The sequence below is a fragment of the Schistocerca serialis genome, chromosome 2 (genome assembly GCF_023864345.2).
Source record: "Schistocerca serialis cubense isolate TAMUIC-IGC-003099 chromosome 2, iqSchSeri2.2, whole genome shotgun sequence".
In the NCBI taxonomy this organism is placed as follows: domain Eukaryota; kingdom Metazoa; phylum Arthropoda; class Insecta; order Orthoptera; family Acrididae; genus Schistocerca; species Schistocerca serialis.
This window is the reverse complement of record NC_064639.1, coordinates 517,109,324-517,121,593: the sequence shown is the minus strand read 5'-3', so window position 1 is coordinate 517,121,593 and position 12,270 is coordinate 517,109,324. Positions and strand designations below refer to the sequence as shown.

Here is a 12,270-nt window from a genome sequence, read left to right as displayed (position 1 = left end):
TATCACCTGGCGTGATGGTATGGGGTGCCAATGGGTCTCAGTCACCTCTTGTTTGCATTGACAGCACTTTGATCAGTGGATGTTACATTTCAGTAGTGTTGCGACTTGTGGCTCTATCCTTCATTTGATCCCTGTGAAACCCTACATTTCAGCAGGATAATGCACAACTGCATGTTGCAGGTCCTGTACGGGCCTTGCTGGATACAGAAAATATTTGACTGCTGCCCTGGACAGTACATTCTCCAGATCTCTCACCAACTGAAAACATCTGGTCAATGGTGGCCAAGCCACTGGCTCATCACAATATGCCAGTCACTACTCTTGATGAGCTGTGATATCATGTTGAAGCTGCATTGGCAGCTGTACCTGTACACACCATACAAACTCTGTTTGACTCAATGCCCAGATGTATCAAGGCCATTATTACGGCCAGAGGTGGTTGTTTTGGGTACTGATTTCTCAGGATCTAGGCACCCAAATTTCGTGAAAATGTAATCAGATGTCAGTTCTAGTATAATATATTTGTCCAATGAATACCCGTTTATCATCTGCATTTCTTCTTGGTGTAGCAACTTAATGGCCAGTAGTGTATTTCTATTTCCTTGACTGAGATTGTGACAGTTAACCTTCTGTACACATTCTTTATCAATTGTTAAAAGTTGTCTTATACACACAGCAATTGTCATGTACTCCAGTTTTGGAACCTGGGTGTGCTAAAATGTCAAGGGGAAATCTATGAATAAAATTAGTAGCATTACAAATCAGTCTACTTATAAAAGTAGCTTTACATTCTACATGAGTACAACCACCAACCCATTTTTAACTCATTTGTATGGACACTGGTAGACATTTGTATGCTGGAAGTACAGTTGAATGTAGGTCTTTGCATAGTTTTTATTTGTGTAGAGAATAGTCATTGGTACCACATGCAGTATGCCTTATGCTGTAATTACCAGAAGAAAGCAAAGAGCTCATTCTTAGTGACAATTTCATCTGAAAAAATGAAGATACATCCACTTCCACTGACCACTCATCATTAGATTAAATACATTCTCATCATGGCTCTTCTTCTATGGTGGCCTCTGTGGTCACTTGTATTCAATACATGTGATTTCATTCATCTGGTGTTGTGCCAAGATCCAATGTTCACATCTCCATAGACACATTATACAGGACAACTACCAGGAAGCATCTGATTCTGACCATGATATCTTGAGGTTTTTATAGCAAGATTAACTGACATTTATCAGGTCTAAAATTAGCTACAATGAATACCTACAAAATGAAGAGATTCTCTGTTGATTGATGTTTGTCTTTTTGGTACCCTTTTCATCAATAAAGGATAGATAAGGTGAAAATTATTAATAGAAATATGCTTACAGACAGAAGAGTACTAACCCTTGAGCCAGGTGGGACAGCATTTGCCTCCTGCCTTACTCTTGTGAAAATTTCCCCATTAACAAATTTATGAGGGAAAACACTGATAAGCGAGGGTAAACCAACATCACGTGTATCTGGTCTGTGCAGTATTGCTACAGATAATGCGTATATATAAAGATAAGGATTCAGTCTCTCCCTACAGAAAACAGAGGCAGAAAGGAAGTCTTCTCTGTTAGGCATATCTGAAACACAAGATCAAAGTCAGTTTAATTAATATTGGAAACAATCCAAAGGAATAAAACAGTGATTAAGAGTCATCAGTTAAAGACTGCATATTTACATGTAGGAGAACATGACTTGTTGAGAATGAATCACAGTATAAAGATAAAAAAAAATTATTGTGTGTATAGTGACCGTGCAATGACAGTGACAAAACCACTGATTGTATGTAGAAAGGTTTTATAATTGGTACAATAATCTGCCTCCCCCCCATGAACCATGGACCTTGCCGTTGGTGGGGAGGCTTGCGTGCCTCAGCGATACAGATAGCTGTACTGTAGGTGCAACCACAATGGAGGGGTATCTGTTGAGAGGCCAGACAAACGTGTGGTTCCTGAAGAGGGGCAGCAGCCTTTTCAGTAGTTGCAAGGGCAACAGTCTGGATGATTGACTGATCTGGCCTTGTAACAATAACCAAAACGGCCTTGCTGTGCTGGTACTGTGAACGGCTGAAAGCAAGGGGAAACTACAGCCGTAATTTTTCCCGAGGGCATGCAGCTTTACTGTATGAGTAGCATGGAGAGCTGCATCAAACCAGTCTCAGGACTGAAGACCACAACAACAACAACAACAATAATCTGCAGAAGACTTTGTCTTATGATAGGAGCTTCAAACATATTTTGTCTCTGTATATGTTCTGACACAATCATCAGCCTATGTTGTAGCTGGTGTACTACTCTGGGTCCAGTGGCAGCAATGTAGGTCACAACCGTGGACAGACTTGTGGCTTGCAGCAAGTCCCTGAGTGGGCTGTGGATATGACAACAGACCCAATACACATTGGGGGCCCTTCTCTGTATCATATGGATTCAGACCCATATGCGTGATGGACACCAAGTGGACAACTGAGAATGTCAGATGTTTACCATGTGGGATGTCTTCTTGGAACCAGACACTATGTCTGCTTTTCTCAGTTCTTGGAGCAGGTGCAAACAGAACTTGTCTTGGTGGCAGCAAAGGATGCCTTTATGAGAAGATATCAGGCAGATTTGCTGGATGAAAATGGATCCACATATTGAGCCAGGCATATTTCTGAATGCGTGTGGCCATATGGAGATGCCCACCTTAAAGGTGCAGCATCTTCTTCTTCTTGTTGTAGTGACAGAAAGATGATTTGTGTTTCAAGACCCCATTGACAATGAGGACATTAGAGACTGAACACAAGCTTGAATTAGGGAAGCTGGGGAAAGAAATCGGCCATGTTCTTTCAAAGGACCATTCCGGCAATTGCCTTAAATGATTTAGGGAAATTGTGGACAACCTAAATCTGGATGGTTGGATGAGGATTTGAACAACCATCCTCCAGAATGTGAGTCAAGTGTGCTATGCAATGTACCATCCCACACAGTGTGCTAATGGAGGCTGCAAAAAATTTAGCAAGGTACAGTGAAGGTGTTGAAGCAAAAGTTCCACTGAGCTTTGATCTTCAAACAATGTTGTCCAGTGCAAAGATACAAAGGAGATCAGTGAAGAATCAATAGGAGTGGATGTCAAGATTTTTTTCATCTGTGTCTTAAACATTCCCACAAAATGTTCCACCATACCACTAAAAGTAGACTGAAATGGGTATGGTAACTTGCCTAATTCCAGTCTAGGTGCAAAAACTGCAAAAGTAAACTGTAGATCATTATGTGACAAGAGTTTGTGGGATTCTTACAATCTAAAAGATAGTTGTGAGGGCATTAGTGGTACTTTTTGTCATGCTTTGTTGCTGTTTTGTTTCATTTGGTGGGTGCAGTGTCAGCTTGCCTCTACATGGTGCACATTAGGTAATGCTAAATAGCTGACATCATTGGTTGCCAGACAGTCTTCGGATCTCCTTGATAAAGCAAATTATACTTGACACTACAGTAAATTTAACTGGTCCTTGATAAGAAATCTTGGTCACTGTATCAAGACCTGCGAAGTCAACATAGAAGGGCTAAGCTGGCCCAAACATCAGTTTCTGCATAAAATACTGGTAGATAATGCTATTGATGTCTTAGCCATTCAGGATACTCATACTGAGAGTGGAGACCAGTTAATGGAATGAGCAAAAATACCAGGATATGACCTTTTAGAAGCCACATTTCACCCTACTTATGCACGTTCCTCCTCATAACATACCAACCAGGTTAAGACAAGCCATTACCAACAAACTCATGCAGTCTTCATTAACTTGGGAGAAATAATTATCAGTAACATGTATATAAAGACCCTGCCACTGACTAGACACCAGAAGCTCTGCCTTTACTGCCCCACCCAGTGGTTTGTCGAGGGGACTTTGTTACCACTCACAATTGAAGTGTGGGACCAATGATTGCTAAAGTGAAACACCAACAGACTGGACCAATAATATCAGAGAATTTCTGCTCTTTGATCCAAAAGAAAAGAGATATTTTAAATCAGCAGCTTGGAAGCAAGAATACAACCCAGATTTGTGCATCATAAGCAAAAATATTGAGAACATGCCACTGCAAGGATATACTTCTAGTCTTCCCATATGGACAACACTGACCATCTCTAATTGAAATAGAAATGAGCATCCCCCCTGATCAGGTCCTATCCCTGTCCAAGATGGAATTTTAAGAAGGCAGACTGAAAGAATTTCTTCTCCACCCTAAACAAATGCCTAGGCTAGATTCCAGCTGCTATCAAAAGCTGCCAAAGGTTCATAAGAGCAATGCCCAAAACAGCAACCATCCCTATAGGATTCTGCAAAGTGTAAATACCAGAATGGAAAGCTGAGTGTGAAGAACTGTACAAGGAGTTCCCCCAAAGAATGGACAGAGAGATAACTGACAATCTGCTATGCATGCTGGATGTGGTTTGACACAAGGAATGGACAGAAGCAATCATGAACCTGGACTTTAAAAGATCTAGTAGGAAAGCCTAGTCAGGCCCTGCAGTCAGACAGAATTGCAAATATTGTCATGACTAGTTCAAGAACATCACAGAACAAAGCACACACCACCCATACCAAACATAAACTCAAGGCTTTGAAGACACTACACCAACCAGACCGGTTTTTCCCATCCATATAGTGTCAATGAAGTACAATGGTGATCAAAGATGTTAAAGCAGGAAAGGCATCAGGGCCTGATGGAATTAATCTGGAGTTCCTCCTGGATTGTGGTAAATAAACCAAAAAATTGTCAGTTAAGTTCTTTGCCAATAGCATGATGAAAGTAAGAATCCCAAAAAGATTGAAAAATCCAAAATCATCTCTATTATTAATCCAGGAACACCAAATATGAGCCAAAGAGATACTGTCGAATAGCCTTTCTTTAGCTTAATATACAATCTTCCTGAAAGAGTCATCTACAAAAGAATCTTACTTCTCACATTTGATAAAATTGCTTGAACAAGCTGGCTTTCACCCAGAAAGAAGCTGTACAGACCAAATTATGTCCCTCATGACCTATTATAAGAACTTTTATAAGACTTGAAAAACATCAGCTGCATATGTACAGCTCTCAGCAGCATATGACACGGTATGGTGATATGGTCTTCTCTACAAACTTATTCTCATAATCTCATGTAGATAAACAGTCCAGCTTGCTGGTCAGTCATTTTGGGTCATAATGGACAACAGGATAAACTCTTGAAAGATGCTAAATGATCAGGGATCTGTCTTTGCCCAGTTGCTGTTCAATCTGTACATCTCTGACAGGCCTGAAACTAGATCTTGTAAGTTTGGATATGCCAGTGATTGGATGCTGGCAGTGAGACACCAAAAGTTTGAAGAAATAGAAGCCAAACTACCATCTGATCTGGTAATAATGGGAACATACTTTCAGAGATGGAGACTGAAACAAAACCCCACCAAAACAAAAATGACTTGCTTTCTTTTGTGCAATAAAGCAAGCAAGAGACAGCTCCATGTCCATTTTCATGGCAGACTACTTCGACACAATCAGCATCCACAGTATCTAGATGTTACATTGGGATGGAGACTGTTTTACAAAAAGCAGCTAGAAAATGCCACAGTAAAGATACTGTGTGGACAGCCTTGGGTTCCACTGCCAGATCTCTGAACATTTCAACACTTGTGTTAGTCTACTGTATTGTGGAATATGGTGCTCTGGTATGGCTCAACAGAGCACACACACAGTTGCTAGATGCACAACTGAAGAACACAATGAGAATTATCTGTGGTACATTAAGATCAACCCCCACTGCATGGCTGCCCTTATTGAGTCACATTCTGCTCCCTGGCCTTTGCCAAAAAGCAGTTCTTCTCCATGAATTTAAATGCATACAAGGTAACCCACAAGACCCTAGCCATGAGTGTTGGGTTCGAACAGTGCTGGTTGCTACAGCTGAGAAGCCCAACCTTTCTGAGCCACTTGCACAATATCCTCATCTATATCTTGCCAGTACATAAATCACTGGGCAAGATCCTACATTCTGGAAATGCCCCAGTGGGATTGATCCAGGAATTCCAATATACAGGATTGCTGAACTTCCAGTATCACTATTCATCACTGGCAGTCATGCTGATTCAACAATAGGACAACTTTAAAAAGATGCAGGACATGGTAATTTGAAGCAGAACAATGAATTTCCACAGAAGCTGTGAAGGGCACTCAACAAGCTAGTTTATACAAACTGGCAAGCCTATCCCAAAAGTGGATCTTTGTGTATGTGGCTGCTGCAACATATCTGGTAGTGAAAGGAAATTCTTCCATCAACTGTTCTGATTGTGATTCAGAGTGAATACAAACAAATCATAATCTGTTTTAATGTGGCAGACCAAGGCATACTATATTCAAGGGATCAATACTATAATTTATATGAAATCTGAAAGACACTTTGTTCTGTTCACAGATACAGAAGTTTATGTTTTGTCCAGCTACACATGTTAACCATTTGTCAAAATGTTACCACTGATTGCAGCTTATGTGATGTTTTAGCAGATATGTATGAACTCAAGTCAAAAGTCGTGTGCATGTAATAGTATGTACTGTTTCATACATATCTTGTGATGATGTTTAATACACCTGTCAAAACCATTTAATTATATAATGCAACAAAATTAAATAGACATCTGTTGATTATTTTCTTAATTAAAATGCTTGTCTGAGTTGTGTTAAAATCATAAATGTCTTCAGTTTCAAATGTAAATATAACATGTCATATTATTCTGAGTAAACAGTTTATGTCTACAGATCACTATTTTCCCCACATTGAAATGTACTTAATCTGGCATTAAATTCTGTAATGGTAAATTTACAAAACTTGTAAATCCAACACCATGTATGCAAACGTTGATTATTGTGAATGTACGAATAATAGGGTGCCTGAGCCCATGAGGGTGAGTTGTTAGTGATGGGTTACTAGTGGATCAGTGCTAGAATCAGTATGAAATTAGAATCAGTTTGGGTTGCCAGTTTTTGTGATGAAGTTTGGACAGTTAAATGTAAGTGTAACTGAGGCAGGACATCGGTAGCAGCATAGTATTAACCTTGTTAGTAACCACTTACAAATCACATTCATCCTTAATCCACCAAACAGATTAGATATGAAGCTGCCGTGCCTTTCTGAATTCTGGAAATAGATGTGATAACATATTCCTATCCATGTGTATCTCATTCAGTCAAGATATCAAACTTTAAAAGAGGAAGAAGTGTTAAATAATAATTTTGGAAAGTTTGCTGATTAATGAGAAACTAGAAGTTAAAAGTTACCTTGTTAAATCTAATATTGACACTGGTGGGTCTGATGATCATGTACTGGAAGGGGGGTAAGAGATATTGTCATTTAACTGTAATGAGACTAAAGAGGAAGTTGTTAATGAATATAGTAATTATGAAAGACATCAGGTTAATTATAAGAAACTGATGTAATGATTTATGTTGAAGTTCAAGAAGAAGTAATGTGAGTTAAATGATAGTAATGAGGATAATTAGTGAGTCAGGATACTGATAGGGAGGTTCATGAGAACTGAGTTTTGTCAGTCAACATTAATAAGTAATCACTAGTGGGGATAAGGAAGAGTATGAACTTCTGTAAGGCAGGTATTTTGAAGGAACTTTGCAATAACTATAATGGCAATACTGTAAAATAAGAGCTAATTTAAAAGAAGATGATCCAGATTGGTAGTTAAAGATGAAAAATAAAGATGAAAAAGACGAAAAGATAAAAAATAAAAGATGTGCTGCACAGCCATGAGCACCGGCATGGCACCCTCCTATGCCACCCCTTTTATGAACCATCTAGATGAGACCTTCTTAGCCTCCCAAAACACCAAACCCCTAGTTTGGTTCAGTTTCATTGATGATATCTTCATGATCTGGACTCAGGGCCAAGACATCCTATCTTCAATGGTTCACAATCTTAACACCTCTTCCATCCACTTCATGTGGTTCTCATCAACCCAGTGTGCCACATTCCTAGATGTTGACATCCTCATCTCTGATGGTGACACCTGCACATCTGTCCACATTAAACCCACCAGCCACCAGCATTACCTGCATTTTAACAGCTGTCATCCCTGTCACACCAGAAAGTCCCTCCCATACAGCCTGGTCACCCAGGCATAGTGTATCTGCAGTGACAAAAACTCCCTTTCTCAGGGTCCCACCAAGGCCTTCACAGACAGTTACTATCTCCCAGACCTAGCCCGCATACAGGTCTCCTGTGCCATTTCCCGTCACACTCCCAATCATCGTAACACCTCCAAGAACCAGCCACAAAGGAATGTCCCCCTCATCACTGAGTACCAACCTGGACGGGAACAACTTTACCACATCCTTTGCCACAGCTTTGATTACCTTTCATCATGCCCTGAAATGAGGGACATCCTACCTGAGATACTTCCCACCCCTCCTAAATTCATGTTCCATTGATCACCCAACCTCCACAACATCCTAGTCCATCCCTATGCCACTCCTAACCCCAACCTGTTGTCACAAGGATTGTATCCCTGTGGAAGATCCAGGTGCAAAACCAGCCCAGTCCACCCACCCAGCACTTCCTATTCCAGTCATGCTACAGGTTTATCCTACCCCGTCAGAGGCCAGGCCATTTATGAAAGCAGCCATATCATTTACCAGCTCTGCTGCAATCATTACACAGCTTTCTGTGTTGGTATGACTACCAACCAGCTGTCCACCAGGATGAACAGCCACCATCAAACTGTAGCCAAGAGTAAAGTACACCACCCAGTGGCACAACATGCAACTGAATATAATATGCTTGATTTCAATGGTTGCTTCACTACCCAAGCCACCTGGATCCTTCCCTCCACCACCAGCATTTCTGAACTGCACAGATGAGAGTTATCAAAAATGTTCAAATGTGTGTGTATTTCTACGAGACCAAACTGATGAGGTCATCAGTTCCTAAGAGAGTTATCCTTACAACACTTTCTCCACTCCTGAAACTATCCTGGGCTCAAGCTATGGTAACATACTGTCCCAACTCCCTCCACCCAACAGTTTCCACCCCCTCTGTTCTATCATAACCTCAACATTCTCATCTCCCACCCTGTTTATTTTCAGCACTCTGACAACACATCTGCCCATCTTTCCTCCTCCTCTCCTTCTTTCCCCACCACCCTGCCAACAACCTCCTGATGCTGAGCCTGTGAGCAATCTAGCCCTGCACACTCCACCAGACAGCGTTCGTCTCTCTCCCCACTTGTGCACACTATCCCTTTGCCTTCGCCTTCCCTGTGCTCTCCAGACTGCTGCTTGCATCCCACATGATAGCTGCATTGCAGCCTGAGATGCTGGTATTAGCAGTCATGTGTGCGTGAGGTGGCTTTCTTGTATGTGTGAATGGTGTGTGTCTCTTGTTTCCTGATGAAGGCTGTGGCTGAAAACTTTATGTAAGTGCTTTTAATTGTGCCTGTTTGCAACTTGAAATATGTTCTTTACAACTGAGAAACAGATAGACCTTGTGACTGTAGGCACATATGGAATGGTGCCAAAAGCAAAAGGTGGTTTCTGCTCTATTTTTGTGAAGGTGGATATATTTTCCAAACTTACAAGATAGATCCCCTTAAGAAAGAAACAAGTAGAAACATTATTTCAAAAACTTATAACAGATTATTTTCCAAATGTGGGTATCACCAAAGCAATTATTTCTGACAATGGGACTCAATTCCATTTAAAAATGTCGAAGAACATTATAGCGGGAGGAGAAGTAAATGACTAATTAATTTTGGCATTGTATCACCATTAAAGTAATCCTATAGGAAGATGTATGTGGGAAGTTATGACATTATAGAGAACCTATTGGGAAAAATAGACTGAGTATATAAACAGTTTTGAGGATATTTTAAACAGTTTACATGACACATACGCAGGGATCTCATCTTATGAAATACTGCACGACAACAAACATGTCAACCTAATAAATGAGTTAATACAGTATTCTGCTAGCAAAAGTCTTACAACACTGGAGAGGAAAGAAACTGCCAGAGAAATTATGAGGAAACAAGAAGAAATCAGGAAGCACAGATGTGATAATAAACATAAAGTAACACTATTAGAAGTAGGTGATTTGGTTCCTGTTAAGACTACTGAGACATAAAAATCTGTGTGTGGTGAGCTTATGAAATTTTTTGACATTTACAATGATCCCTTCAAAGTGAAAATCCATGAGAATTTACATACAAACAACTGCAGGCTAATATACAGGAAATAAAGAAAACTTTTTGGCTAAGAAATGTAAGAGTAACTGAACTAAAACCTTATAACAGGTGAGCAATGTGGTCAACTAATATGTACATGCATATCAGAAATGAACTATTAATTTACATTTTACAATACTACATCCACTACCTCCACTACCTCCACTACCTCCACTACATCCACTACCTCCCCCCATGAACCATGGACCTTGCCGTTGGTGGGGAGGCTTGCGTGCCTCAGCGATACAGATAGCCGTACCGTAGGTGCAACCACAACGGAGGGGTATCTGTTGAGAGGCCAGACAAACGTGTGGTTCCTGAAGAGGGGCAGCAGCCTTTTCAGTAGTTGCAAGGGCAACAGTATGGATGATTGACTGATCTGGCCTTGTAACAATAACCAAAACGGCCTTGCCGTGTTGGTACTGCGAACGGCTGAAAGCAAGGGGAAACTACATCCGTAATTTTTCCCGAGAGCATGCAGCTTTACTGTATGATTACATGATGATGGCGTCCTCTTGGGTAAAATATTCCGGAGGTAAAATAGTCCCCCATTCGGATCTCCGGGCGGGGACTACTCAGGAGGATGTCGTTATCAGGAGAAAGAAAAAGGATCGGATCGTGGAATGTCAGATCCCTTAATCGGGCAGGTAGGTTAGAAAATTTAAAAAGGGAAATGGATAGGTTGAAGTTAGATATAGTGGGAATTAGTGAAGTTCGGTGGCAGGAGGAACAAGACTTCTGGTCAGGTGACTACAGGGTTATAAACACAAAATCAAATAGGGGTAATGCAGGAGTAGGTTTAATAATGAATAGGAAAATAGGAATGCGGGTAAGCTACTACAAACAGCAGAGTGAACGCATTATTGTGGCCAAGATACATACGAAGCCCACGCCTACTACAGTAGTACAAGTTTATATGCCAACTAGCTCTGCAGATGACAAAGAAATTGAAGAAATGTATGATGAAATAAAAGAAATTATTCAGATTGTGAAGGGAGACGAAAATTTAATAGTCATGGGTGACTGGAATTCGAGTGTAGGAAAAGGGAGAGAAGGAAACATAGTAGGCGAATATGGATTGGGGGACAGAAATGAAAGAGGAAGCCGCCTGGTCGAATTTTGCACAGAGCACAACATGATCATAACTAACACTTGGTTTAAGAATCATGAAAGAAGGTTGTATACATGGAAGAACCCTGGAGATACTAAAAGGTATCAGATAGATTATATAATGGTAAGACAGAGATTTAGGAACCAGGTTTTAAATTGTAAGACATTTCCAGGGGCAGATGTGGACTCTGACCACAATCTATTGGTTATGATCTGTAGATTAAAACTGAAGAAACTGCAAAAAGGTGGGAATTTAAGGAGATGGGACCTGGATAAACTAAAAGAACCAGAGGTTGTACAGAGATTCAGGGAGAGCATAAGGGAACAATTGACAGGAATGGGGGAAATAAATACAGTAGAAGAAGAATGGGTAGCTTTGAGGGATGAAATAGTGAAGGCAGCAGAGGATCAAGTAGGTAAAAAGACGAGGGCTAGTAGAAATCCTTGGGTAACAGAAGAAATATTGAATTTAATTGATGAAAGGAGAAAATATAAAAATGCAGTAAGTGAAACCGGCAAAAAGGAATACAAACGTCTCAAAAATGAGATCGACAGGAAGTGCAAAATGGCTAAGCAGGGATGGCTAGAAGACAAATGTAAGGATGTAGAGGCCTATCTCACTAGGGGTAAGATAGATACCGCCTACAGGAAAATTAAAGAGACCTTTGGAGATAAGAGAACGTCTTGTATGAATATCAAGAACTTAGATGGAAACCCAGTTCTAAGCAAAGAAGGGAAAGCAGAAAGGTGGAAGGAGTATATGGAGGGTCTATACAAGGGCGATGTACTTGAGGACAATATTATGGAAATGGAAGAGGATGTAGATGAAGATGAAATGGGAGATATGATACTGCGTGAAGAGTTTGACAGAGCACTGAAAG

General features: G+C 40.5%; 1 protein-coding gene across 1 annotated transcript in view; it reads right to left on the bottom strand.

The window, feature by feature from the left end:
* The window catches only part of LOC126457488 (phenoloxidase 2-like), a 294,687-nt gene that overhangs the window by 195,184 nt on the left and 87,233 nt on the right, over nucleotides 1-12,270 (bottom strand). The window contains exon 3 of the mRNA XM_050093788.1: nucleotides 1,399-1,622. Within this exon, the coding sequence (XP_049949745.1) occupies nucleotides 1,399-1,622 (224 nt within the window). The remainder of the gene's footprint in view (nucleotides 1-1,398; nucleotides 1,623-12,270) is intronic.